The 12,639-nt window shown below is 48.4% G+C and overlaps 1 protein-coding gene across 13 annotated transcripts in view; it reads left to right on the forward strand.

Moving 5' to 3' along the window:
* LOC117185877 (myosin-9-like) overlaps positions 1-12,639 on the forward strand; it is a 100,878-nt gene that overhangs the window by 62,107 nt on the left and 26,132 nt on the right. The window contains exon 1 of one of the 13 annotated variants that reach the window (XM_033397152.1): positions 3,590-5,042. The exons of the other annotated variants lie outside the window; for them this stretch is intronic. Coding sequence (XP_033253043.1) covers positions 5,016-5,042 — 27 coding nt within the window. The 5' untranslated portion in view covers positions 3,590-5,015. Of the gene's footprint in view, positions 1-3,589; positions 5,043-12,639 lie in introns of those variants that run through there. 13 annotated transcript variants of the gene reach the window in all.

The raw sequence follows: 12,639 nt of genomic DNA on the forward strand, positions 1-12,639 counted from the left end.
TTCAGCAATCTGATAGATATGGTCATTATCTATGATTCTGCGCTTTTAGTTTTCTCGAATGTGCAATATTGTGGATGCAACAGATTTTCGTTCTTTGTGGGGGCGGAAAAGGGTGGGGCGAAATTCTGAGATATACGTTTTATAGTGAGATCTAACAGAAGTGCGGATACCAAATTTGGTTACTCTAGCCTTAATAGTCTCTGAGATTTGTGGATGCCCCAGATTTTCGTCCTTTGCGGGGGCGGAAGGGGGTGTGGCGGAATTTGGACACGAAACGATCAAGGTCCGATATCACAGGAGTGTGGATACCAAATTTGGTTGCTCTGGCTTTTATAGGTTCTGAGATCCTTGAACTCATATTTTGCAATTGGCAAAGCCGACTATGAAACCTGTGTGTTAGAGAGAGACAGAGCGAGAAAGAATGAAATTGTTTTCTTGATTCTGGCTATAATAATTATACGATCTAGTTGAGATTTTACACTCTAGAACATATAGTCATCCTCTACGATTCTGCGTTTTTGGTTTTATCGTATCTTTAAAAATGTGGATGCCACAGATTTTCGTCCTTTGAAATATTTTTGTAGCAGTGACATATCACAGAAGTCTGGATACAAAACATCGTTGCTCTAGATCTTATAGTCTTTAAGCACTAGGCGCTGAAGGGGACGGACGGACGGACGGACGGACAGACGGGCAGACAGACAGGGCTCAATCGACTCGGCTATTGATGCTGATCAAGAATATATATACTTTATGGGGTCGGAAACGATTCCTTCTGGACGTTACACACATCCACTTTTACCACAAATCTAATATACCCCAATACTAATTTTGAGTATCGGGTATAACGAGGGGGAACGTTGTGAGTTGCAGCGGACACCGCAACTCTACAGTTATACCCGATACTAAGTCAGTAGGAGAGAGAGCCACTCCGGCAGACGCCGCTAATTTGAACGACACGACAAAGAGTGCGTGCGAGAGAGACAGAAAATCAGTCTGAGCGTGACGTCGGGGGCTGCGTAGCCAGTGCAAATTGATTTGTTCTTTTTGGCTATAAAAATGATCTGATCTGATCCAGATTCAGCAATCTGATAGATATGATCATTATCTATGATTCTGCGTTTTTAGTTTTCTCGTATCCTCAATATTGTGGATGCAACAGATTTTCGTCCTTTGTGGGGGCGGACGGGGGTAGGGCGAAATTTTGAGATATACGTTTTAAAGTGAGATCTAACAGGAGGGCGGATACCAAATTTGGTTACTCTAGCCTTAATAGTCTCTGAGATTTGTGAATATTCCCAGATTTTCATCCTTTGCGGGGGCGGAAGGGGGTGTGGCGAAATTTTGAAACAAACTCGTCTCGGTCCGATATATTAGGAGTGTGGATACCAAATTTGGTTGCTCTAGCTTTTGTAGTCTCTGAGATCTAGGCGCTAAAGTTTTACTCTAAGCAAAGCCGCCCATGCTACGTGTGTGTTAGAGAGAGACAGGGCGAGAAAAAATGAAATTGTTTTCTTGATGCTGGCTATAATAATAATACGATCTAATTCAGATTCCGCAGTCTAAAAGATATGGTCATTCTCTACGATTTGGTTTTATCGTATTTTTAAAAATGTGGATGCCACAGATTTTCGTCCTTTGTGGGGGGCGAAGTTTTGAAATAGTTTTGTAGCAGTGACATATCACAAAAGACTGGATCCAAAACATCGTTGCTCTAGCTCTTATAGTCTTTGAGCACTAGGCGCTGAAGGGGACGGACAGACGGACAGACGGACAGGGCTCAATCGACTCGGCTATTGATGCTGATCAAGCATATATATACTTTATGGGGTCGGAAACGATTCCTTCTGGACGTTACACACATCCATTTACACCACAAATCTAATATACCCCAATACTCATTTTGAGTATCGGGTATAATAATGGTAATGGCGGCTCTCGTTCCCGTTCCGAGCCAGCCTCAACTCCTGATATATTATGCTGTTGGCTGGCGGGAAGGCCCGTTGTGGGCGTTGGTGGAGCTTTGGCTCGGAGGGTGAGGTTTTGAGGGTGGGGTCATATAAAATAATTACACGGCCTAACGCAAAATTCATTTTTTCAGAACGAAAGACACGTGAGATACACGTTTTATAGGAAGATCTAACTGGAGTGCGAATACCAAATTTGGTTACTCTAGCCTTAATAGTCTCTGAGATTTTTGAATATCCCCAGATTTTCGTCCTTTGCGGGGGCGGAAGGGGGTGTGGAGAAATTTTGAAACAAACTCGTCTCTGTCCGATATATTAGGAAAGTGGATACCAAATTTGGTTGCTCTAGCTTTTGTTGTATCTGAGATCTAGGCGCTAATGTTTTACTCTAAGCAAAGCCGCCTATACTACGTGTGTGTTAGAGAGAGACAGGGCGAGAAAAAATGAAATTGTTTTCTTGATGCTGGCTATAATAATAATACGATCCAATTCAGATTCTTTAAAATTGTGGATGCCACAGATTTTCGTTCTTTGTGGGGGCGGAAGTGGGCGGGGCGAAGTTTTGAAATATTTTTGTAGCAGTGACATATCACAGAAGTCTGGATCCAAAACATCGTTGCTCTAGCTCTTATAGTCTTTGAGCACTAGGCGCTGAAGGGGACGGACAGACGGACAGACGGACATACGGACGGACGGACAGACAGACAGGGCTCAATCGACTCGCCTATTGATGCTGATCAAGCATATATATATATACATTATGGGGTCGGAAACGATTCCTTCTGGACGTTACACACATCCGCTTTTACCACAAATCTAATATACCCCAATACTCATTTTGAGTATCGGGTATAACAATTAAAGAGACAGCTGCAAGTGTAAATGAGTACTAAAGTGCACTTCTATCCGTGGCCCCCAGGATAAAGTGGTGCCGGATCCGTTGCAAATCGAGTTTTCAATTTCGTATTATCGATTTCCTTTCCGAATGGAATTCAATTTGAAATGGCATCCAAGAAAATGACTATCTAATGAGCTGGTCCTGTTCTCAGCCATAGAATGCGGACTCCACTTAGCATAATAATGGAATGGAGGCTGATTAAATATGCAGAGCGTTGCCTACTTTTCCGGACCGTACGCCGCCCGCCGCTCCTTGTTCTACCGGACGGGAATGGAATTCTGCCAGCTAATCCAGAAGGAGAAAATGGCCACGCCACCCACCTCCGCTGGCCGAGTCAGCTGCTCGAGAAATGCACCCCTGCCATGCGCAACCCCGCTGCGTTCGTCAAACGCAAGGATGGCCATGCCAACTGCAGCAGAAGCGGAAGCAGAAGCACTAAGCAGAAAGCTGCAACCGAAGCTGTAGGGACAGGAGAGAGAGCCAACGAATAGGTGGCTGCGAGAACAAAACGAGTTCTCCCCCCAACCACCATCCCTGCCGCCGCAGCAATCAATAACATCAGAAAGGAGACGCCGAGCTTTTCAGCGTGCTCGTAAATGAGCGTAAAAGCTTTCGGCTGACTTGTAAAGCTCGCGCTAGCACAGACCACATGACAGCGTTTTTGAGTTAAACCGAAGGTGAGTTGGGGATTTTTCGCTCAATTGGGGCCCGCCGACGGAGTGGCCTCGTGGTAGCAAAAGCTCCGCAGGCGCGAACAGTTGTATACCCAACGTTCTAGCTGACGAGCACGAGGCACGGAAGAGCCAGAGTCGCACCGACCAGCAGCGCGACGCGAACGCAAACGCAAACGCAGAGAAGTGTGGCACAGGCAAATGGCAAATGGCAAACGGCAAAAGGCTAAAAAGTGCACAGTGGGCAGCCAGCCAAAGCCAAGTGAATTAGGATTGTGCCAGCAATAGAATACGCCTATGAGTATATGATATAGAGCAGAGAAACTGCTCCAATTTCGCAATAAAAAGAAGGGGAAAAGACGTGGCGCGAACGCGAGTGCTGCAAAAAGAAAAGTCCACGCGAAGGATGTAGAAAAAAGCAAAAAGAAATTCGAGCATTTCATTGTTGTGCCTTTACCTGTAAATGTTTGTGTCTCTCTCTTCCTATATCTTGCACTTTCCCTCAGTGTGTGAAAGCATAATAAATAACGCTTCGATTTTAGTGCAAATGCAACATTTCAATCACATCCCAGCAGCAGAAACAGCAGCAGCAGCAGCATAAAATCAATAATTTTTGCTTAAGCAGCCGCAGCAGCCCAAAAAAGTCTCTCCCGACAGCAGCAGCAGCAGCAGTTGCGGGGAGCAAACATTAACTTGCAACAACAACAAAGACAACGAAAGCGGGGAACCACAGAAACAACGATTTCTTTTTATAGCAGCCCCCAGACGCCGCCATCAAGTCTCTCTCTCTCTCGGCGTCTACGACGACGTCTCCTACGCCTTCTTCGTCCCCCTGTCCATATTATTCCACAGCTGGCTCTGTGTGCGTTTGTGTGTGTGTGTTCGCTCACGCGCGTATGTGTTAGTGTGTGATGGTCCAGAAGGTTACAGTTACAGCTAGAGCTACCGTTACACTAAGCAGACAACGCTAAGAATCAGGAAGCGCCAAGATAATAGAGGGTGGGAGCCCAGCCACCTCCCCCCCGCCCATCCCACTTAGTCAGTGTTCAGTAACGAGGAAGTGCCCGGCCAACGGTTTATTATTATATTACAATAAGACACACACACACATACGACACGCCTACACACACACATACATGTACGTATGTATAAACGCGTATAAGTAGTAAATGCAGCAGCGCCCCGCACTCAGACACCTGCGCACAACTTGAGGCCAACTCAAATTACATAAATAGTCCGACTGCAACAACTGCAACGACTGCAACAACTGCAGCTGCAGCAGCAGCAGTGGCAGTGGCAGCAACAACCAAACGGCAGAACTAAGTCCAAGTACAACGAACTGCAATTGCTATTCATTTGCATAGCATTCGAGCATACGAGAGTACGGCAGGAGGAACACCCACGAGGAACCACAACGAGAACTACGGCATTAGCTTTTAACGACCCAGCGAGACTCCCACGTAGTCGCACCACAAACCCATGGACAATGCCTATGTATACTATAAGGTACTGTAGTTCATCAGCGAACACTCGCACGCCCGCCTCCAACAGGAACTGAAACGAACCCCAAAATCAGCAATCAACAACAACTCAGCAACAACAATCACGTCATCGTCATAAAATCATCATCATCATGAAAACACAGCAACAATCGCAGCTCCATTTAAAAGTCGAAAGGTCGAATATACAGAAGGCTACTCGAAATAACAAAAACCAACAAAATGCAAACGACAAAATCTTCGGGGTGTCTGGGGGGAACGAATCGGTTGGGATAGGGAAAGGGATAGGGATAGGGTATGATAGGATGTGGATAGACATGTAAATCAAATGACAATCGACGCACCAATGAGCTCTGAGACACAAGACCCATTTGAATGTCCTGCAAAGCCGTAACATAAGCAATGGCAGAGCGAACAGAGAGAGGGTGGCCTGGGAAGGTAAAGACCAAGCACGAAAACAAATAAAACTGTAAACTTTCTTCTGTTTTCTCTGTCGTCTGTGGCCTCGAGTGGCAAATTAATTTCCGCACACACTCGAACCAACACACCAATACAGTCGCCCACACACACAACACAGAGACACAGTGTGTATTCTAGTGAGTGCGGTCGTGTTTTTAAATCGTTCCGTATAATTCAGTGGAAAACGTCGGAAGTTAGCCTGGAAAAGAGGCAAAGAGTAGTTAGCGCGAGCCATAGTAGTGCTGCGTTACTTACCTGCGCGGAACACAAGTCCGCAAGCAGAGAAGCGGCCACCTGGCCAATAGTACTGGCCGAAATCCCAGTGGGACGCCGTCGAGCCCTAGGCCGAAGGGGGGGGGAAGGAACAGCAGGTAAGTGCCTGTTTTCCTATTCTTCTTCGCTGTGATTCTTGGCGCCACTTGTTGGTTGCTGCCTTCTTTTTGTTTTTGGGCAAAATTGGCCAAGCACACCGCAAGTGGTGTTGGATAACGACGGAAGAACAGCTGACTGGAGGCACGGAGCTAAGTGCTGGAAAACGACAGCGTCTGGCCACAGCAACCGGAGTTGCCAGATCAACGGCCAGATCGGAGATGAGCGATCAGCGGGAACAAGATGCGGCTTGCAGCACTCCACTGACAAGCTCATTCGCCTGGGATGAGGAGAATCCCTTTCGCCGGAAAAATGCTCTGGCGCGATCGCCAAACCAGCTGGCGGAAGCAGTGGAGGAGCGCGCAAGATCCTCTCCTCCAACGCTGCAGCGCCCCCAAGAGGAGCAAGCAGACCAGAAGGAGAGGGCCATGGCGCATTTGGCGAGCTTGGGCCAAAAGGCCAGAGAGTTGAGGAAGCTGATGGTGCTCCCAAAGAGGTCCATCACGAACCCAATGAGGGATCTGGTGGATGAGATCGAATATCTGCAGCGAGAGTTGGAATCGTGCTGGCAGGCGATCTCTGCGGAGCAGGCTGTAGCCAAGGTTACACAGCCGGCAGTGACGGAGAGGGCGGGAAAGAGGGCACGGCCAGAGCCCAGGAACACCACCAGGAACACCCGTCCCCGTCCCCGTCCCCAAGGCCGAAGAAGCCAAAACATGGACCCAAAAAGTCAAAAAAAACGGAGAAGAAGCCGCAGGAAGGCCAAATGAGTGACGCCGTAGCTCGCAAGGGACCGGAGGACGCCCCAAAGGATCGAGAGGTGGGGTGGGTGAAGGTCGTAGCTAGGAAAAGGCCAAAGCCAAAGCAGCAGCAACGACCAAGACCGCCACGCAGCGATGCAATAGTCATCGCCGCCACCAGCACTGTCTCATATGCATACATTCTAAGGAAGGTCAAGACAGAGCCAAGTCTTAAAAAGCTAGGGCAATCGGTGCAAGGGGTGCGACGCACGGCAAAAGGAGAGCTGTTGCTGATGCTGGAAAAATCGGCGGACCCGAGAACCCACGAGATGCAGGCAGCAGTCAAGGAAGCGCTAGGAAGCACGGTTGAAGTAAGGAGTCTTACCGAAACTGTCATCTTGGAGGTAAGGGACATAGACGAAGTGTCCACCCAAGAGGAAGTCCTAGCGGAACTCAAAGCGCAGGCAGGGGTGGAAATCTGCGAGGCCGCAGCCATCTCCATCAGACCAGCCTATAGGAGCACGCAGACCCTGACTCTGAAAGTTCCACCGGCTATAGCAAAGCCCCTCCTGGAGAAAGGAAGAATTCGCCTGGGGTGGGGGTATTGCAGAATACGACCCAAGTCAACTCCCCGAAGATGCTACAAGTGCATGGAGTTTGGCCACATCGCGCCTAATTGTAAGAGCAGCCAAGACTTCACTAAGTGCTGCTACAATTGCGCAGGAGTCGACCAACAGGCCAAAGATTGCAAAAACGAACCAAGTTGCATTCTTTGCAAGCGCCACCGGGTGAAGGACCCGAAGCACCAAACGACGAGTTCGAGGTGCCCGCAGTACCAAAAGGCGATGCAGCAAATGAAGGATAGATGAAAATCATCCAACTAAACCTCAACCACTGCGAGATGGCACAGCAGCTGCTGGACCAGACCATAAGGGAGCACCGTATTGATGTAGCAGTCATAAGCGAGCAATACCGGAATCGCAACTCGGGAGAGTGGATTGCTGACTCGAGCAAGAAGGCAGCGATATGGAGCTGTGCGAGTTCCACACAGCAACTACTGCAAACATACGTCGGAGACGGATTCGCCAGAGCCCGGATAAATGGAGTGCACATATATAGCTGCTACCTGCCCCCGAGCCTCAGCCTACAGCAGGCGACGCAGGCACTGGAAAGGATTGCTGAAGATGCGCGGGAGAAACACCCTACGCTCATAGCCGGCGATTTCAACGCTTGGGCGACGGAGTGGGGATGCCCGAGAACGAACCCAAGGGGACAGGCGCTCTTAGAATGCTTTGCGACGTTGGATGCCGTACTGCTGAACACAGGCACACAGCAGACGTTCGGCAGAGCTGGAACGGGGTCTATAATAGACCTTAAGTTCGTGAGCAGCAGCCTCAGCCGCAGGACAACGTGGGAAGTTAGTGGCTTATACACCGGAAGTGACCACCAAGCCCTCATATGTGAAATCCAGGAAACGGGCGCACCTAACCCGTTCATTGGTAAGCAGATCGGTTATAAGACCGAAACGCTAGAGCCGGATATGGTCCGGGCCATGTTTGAGGACTACGAGACCAACGGTACGGCTGACGAGAGAGCAAGCCAACTGGCTATACATACGCTGGAAGCATGTGATGCCTCCATGCTAAGGAAAAGAAGAAGCCTGAACAACCGCAGGCCAACGTATTGGTGGAACGCTGCAATAGGTAGCGCCAGGCAGGAGTGCCAGCGGAAAAGACGACTATACCAGCGTTCGAGAGGTTCCCCGGAATTCGAGAGGCTCCAAGTAGAATATAAGGAAAGCAGACGCTGCTTGTAGAGGCAGATCAAGGATGCCAAGCGCAAATGCTTCGAAAAGCTCTGCGATGACGCAGATGCGAACCCTTGGGGCTACGCATACAGGCTGGTAATGAAAAGACTGCGAGTGTTCAGTCCCCCGCCGCCAATGTGTGCAGATCTGCTGGTTAACATAGTAGAAACCCTATTTCCAGAGAAAGTGGCAGCCCAGAGGGTGATGGATAGAATACCGCCACCTGAAATAGAAGCCACCACGGGAGCAGAAGTCCTCGAAGCTCTACAACGGATCAAGAACGGCAAAGCACCAGGACCTGATGGGGTCCCAAATGCCGTTCTCCGCACGGCTATTGAGACCAATCCACAAATGTACGTGGATTTATTCAATGCGTGCATGTCCGAAGCGACCTTCCCCAGACCATGGAAGCGACAGCGGCTAGTCCTCTTACCCAAGGGGAACAAGCCGACCGAGGAGCCATCATCCTATAGACCACTCTGCATGCTCGACACAGTGGGTAAGATCCTCGAGCGCATAATCCACACCAGGCTGGAGAAGGCAGTAACGCGTCAGCTCTCACCGAGACAGCACGGGTTTCGCAAAGGCAGGTCCACGGTGGACGCAATCGGCGAGGTATATGAGATAGCAAAGCGTGCTATCGATGGCACCCGATGGATGTACGGGACCAAAGAGTATTGCATAGCGGCAACACTCGATGTCCAAAATGCATTCAACTCTGCCAATTGGTATCACATACTAGAAGAATTGAGAAACTTTCAAATACCGCCGTATCTTCAGAATATCATCGCGGACTACCTAAGAGACCGAGTGCTCATATATGAGACGGATAAAGGGACACGTGAGCACCAAATCACTGGAGGAGTTCCCCAAGGATCGGTCCTCGGCCCGCTGCTGTGGAACATCATGTATGATGGAATCCTCAAGATGGATATGCCAATGGGCGCCACGGTGATAGGCTTTGCCGACGACATAGCAATAGTCGTAGTGGCAAAACAGAAAGAAGCGGCGGAAGAAATCTGCAACGACGCGGTAGAGAGAGCCAGAACATGGCTATCAGGGAGGGATCTCTCATTAGCCACCCACAAAACGGAGGCGGTGCTCATAAGCAGCAGGAAAGTAGTGGAGACGGCCACGATCCGAGTAGGAGACTGCACTATTAGCTCCAGTCCAAGCCTGAAGTACCTGGGGGTCATGATTGACCACAGACTCAGCTTCAAGCATCACATGGCGTATGCAAGCAGCAAAGCAGGAAAGACGGCAGTGGGCCTATCCCGCATCATGGCCAACACCTGAGGCCCGAAACAGCCAAGGCGAAAGCTACTAGCGAGCGTAGTTGGCTCAACGCTAATGTACGCTGCACCAATATGGGTTGATGCAATGAAGCATTAAACATATGCCCGAGAATGCAACGCAGTCCAGAGGCTGTGTGCCCTGAGGGTGTGTTGCGCATTCAGAACGGTATCCCAAGACGCCGCACTTGTGGTAGCAGGAATGATTCCCATCCATCTGCTGGCAAGAGAAGCCGCAGGAATCAGGGCACAGCGAACCCTGGGGACTACGGACCAGGACACCAGAGGGGCCTTAAGGCAGCGCACAATCCTGCAATGGCAAGATTCGTGGGATAACAGCAGCAAAGGGCGATGGACCCATAGGCTAATCCCAGACCTGAAGAGTTGGCTGAACCGTAGCCATGGACAAGTGGAGTATCACCTGACACAACTGCTGACAGGACACGGTTGCTTTAAAGCCTACCTGCATAGGTTTAAGCACGAGGACGACTCCTTCTGCGTGGTCTGCGCAGGGGTAATCGAAGACGCAGAGCACTGCTTCTTCGAATGTCCAAGATTTCGGCAAGAACGAGAGGATCTAAGCAACAAGCTTGGAAGAATGCCAGCGGTGTCAAACCTGGCAGAATGCCTGCTGGAGTCGGAAGGAAACTGGGCCTCGATTATATTCATGGCCGTAACTATGGCTACCAAACTGCGTCGCGAAGAAAGAGCACGCAATGCAAGGAGATAAAGGATAAAGGAGATTATTAAGAGAAGAGCCCTACGGGCATCTCCCCCGGCGAAGTAATATCTCGCGACAGTACCGCCGGGATCCTGGATAGGTGTGGTTGGTTTTAGAGCGGTTAGAGTCCATCACTTCGGCTTCGGCTGAGTCGGCATGAAGCTTTCCTGTAGTCACACAACAAAACAAACAAAAAAAAAAAAAAACACACACACAACACACACACAACCACTGACATTAGTCAACGTAATTAATTAGTAATTAGTGAAATTCGGCAACAGGGCGAACTTACGGAGAGAGGGGCAGGTTGGGGTTGAGGTTGGGATTGAGGTTGGGGGAGAGGTTACAGCACAGACAGTAAGTGCAGACAGGCGCACATCAGCCAACACCAGACCCCATTGAAACCCACACCTCTGCAACAGAGCCCTTTTCATCTGCTCATTAGCAGAAGAGCCTACCGAAATTCATAAAGAGTGAAATGAGGGCCAGCCACAGGACGGAACGGGACAGAGATGCACTTTATAAATGTCACTTGAAATACATTTCCATCAGGGGCACGTGCGTGGAGCACAAAAAAAGATGGGACAATGACAGCTACCAAGCAGACGACTGACAGGAGACAATAGGGAAAAGGACTCGACTCGACTCGACTCGGACTAGGACTAGGACTAGGACTCGTCCTCGAATCCGTCTGGCCTTGTACACGCACACACGAGAGAAACGTGATGATTTGTCATGATTACCGGGCGTGAGCATTTAGGGGGGATGGATTTAGATATGGAGATGCTCATCCCAGTCTCCTTGCCTGCTTTGTTTGTGTTCTGTCATGTTTTCACATGTCAATGTCGACAGGGGACACACACACACACACACACTCACACACACACACACACACACACACACACACAGTTAGTCTAAACGAAGCCTGCACATGTGTGAAGCATTGCTTCACGGCCGTACCACACATGTTGGGCTTGCATAGCCTAACCTTTAATATAGTTTGCTTTAAGTATAAAATAAGTTGTAAATACAAGCAATTAAATGGAATTTAAAAAAAAAAAAAAAAAAAAAACACACACACACACACACACAGTCTCTGCCTCCCCTCTAGTACCAGGCAACTAGTTCCGCACTGGTGCCGCACTAGCTACCATTCTCACCTCCCTGGTTCCAGATCGATTACCCGCAATGTGTTTCAGCGGAGAATTTAACACATGCATGTCCTAGGGCGGAACCACCCCTGGTTCCCGCTCGATTACCCTTCGATTACCCGTAGCTAGCTCTGACCTAGTGACCAGTAACTAGTTCCGAACTGACTATTGGTAGTAGTCAATCTGGCAGTCTGGAATAATACAAAAATAAAAACACAATGTCTTTCATTATAACGAATAATTTTTAATTTTATGATGCTTAGCCTACTCCTGGTTTTTGGCAAGACACTTCTTCTTAAAAACCATTTTCTTCATCCTTTGCATTGCCTTCCGCACAGTGTTTTCGGGGGGCTCATCGCCAGGCGAAATACATTCTGTAATTAATATTCGTTTTAATTTATATGAAACATTTTTAAATCTCTAGAAGTGTAAATGGTATTTTACCTAGCAAAGCTGCAAAAAATTCTTTGTGGGTCCTAAGGGCCTTCTTCCCTTGGACCCCATCGACGTTATAGGCTAGAACAAAATAAAGTTTAAGTCGCTCAAAACGCCAGCTGGCTGGAGAATCGATTTCCTTGCTGTTATCTGTTATCTTTCCTGCACAACGCTAACTTTGCAATGTTAGCTTCCCTTTCACTCTTACGGAGTCTACGCAAATGCCTTTTGCTCATCATTTTATTTGAAATATATGTATAATATATATTTGCATGTACCTGTTTATATTAATTTGATTTATTTATTAATTCTTTTCCACTTTTTTAATAAATGTTTACACAAAAGACTCTTCCAGCGATTAGATGTTGTACAGCAGTAAACAAAATCAACGCATAAAGCAAACGAGGAAAACAAATGCATTTTGTTTGTGTAAATTCTTGTCTCTTTCATTCCACGAGCGCAACTACAGTAAAATATCACGATTAACTTACCATTTCGGTGCTTATTGCATGTCGTGGCTCGGTAAAAACTAGCTGAGTGGGCACTGTAACTCCACGGAATTGCGGTTATATGCCGCCTTCAAAAACAAACCGAAGGCGGCTTCGTTTTTCGGTTCTTTTTCGACTGGTC

The sequence above is a fragment of the Drosophila miranda genome, assembly GCF_003369915.1.
Source record: "Drosophila miranda strain MSH22 chromosome Y unlocalized genomic scaffold, D.miranda_PacBio2.1 Contig_Y2_pilon, whole genome shotgun sequence".
NCBI classification, from domain to species: Eukaryota; Metazoa; Arthropoda; class Insecta; order Diptera; family Drosophilidae; genus Drosophila; species Drosophila miranda.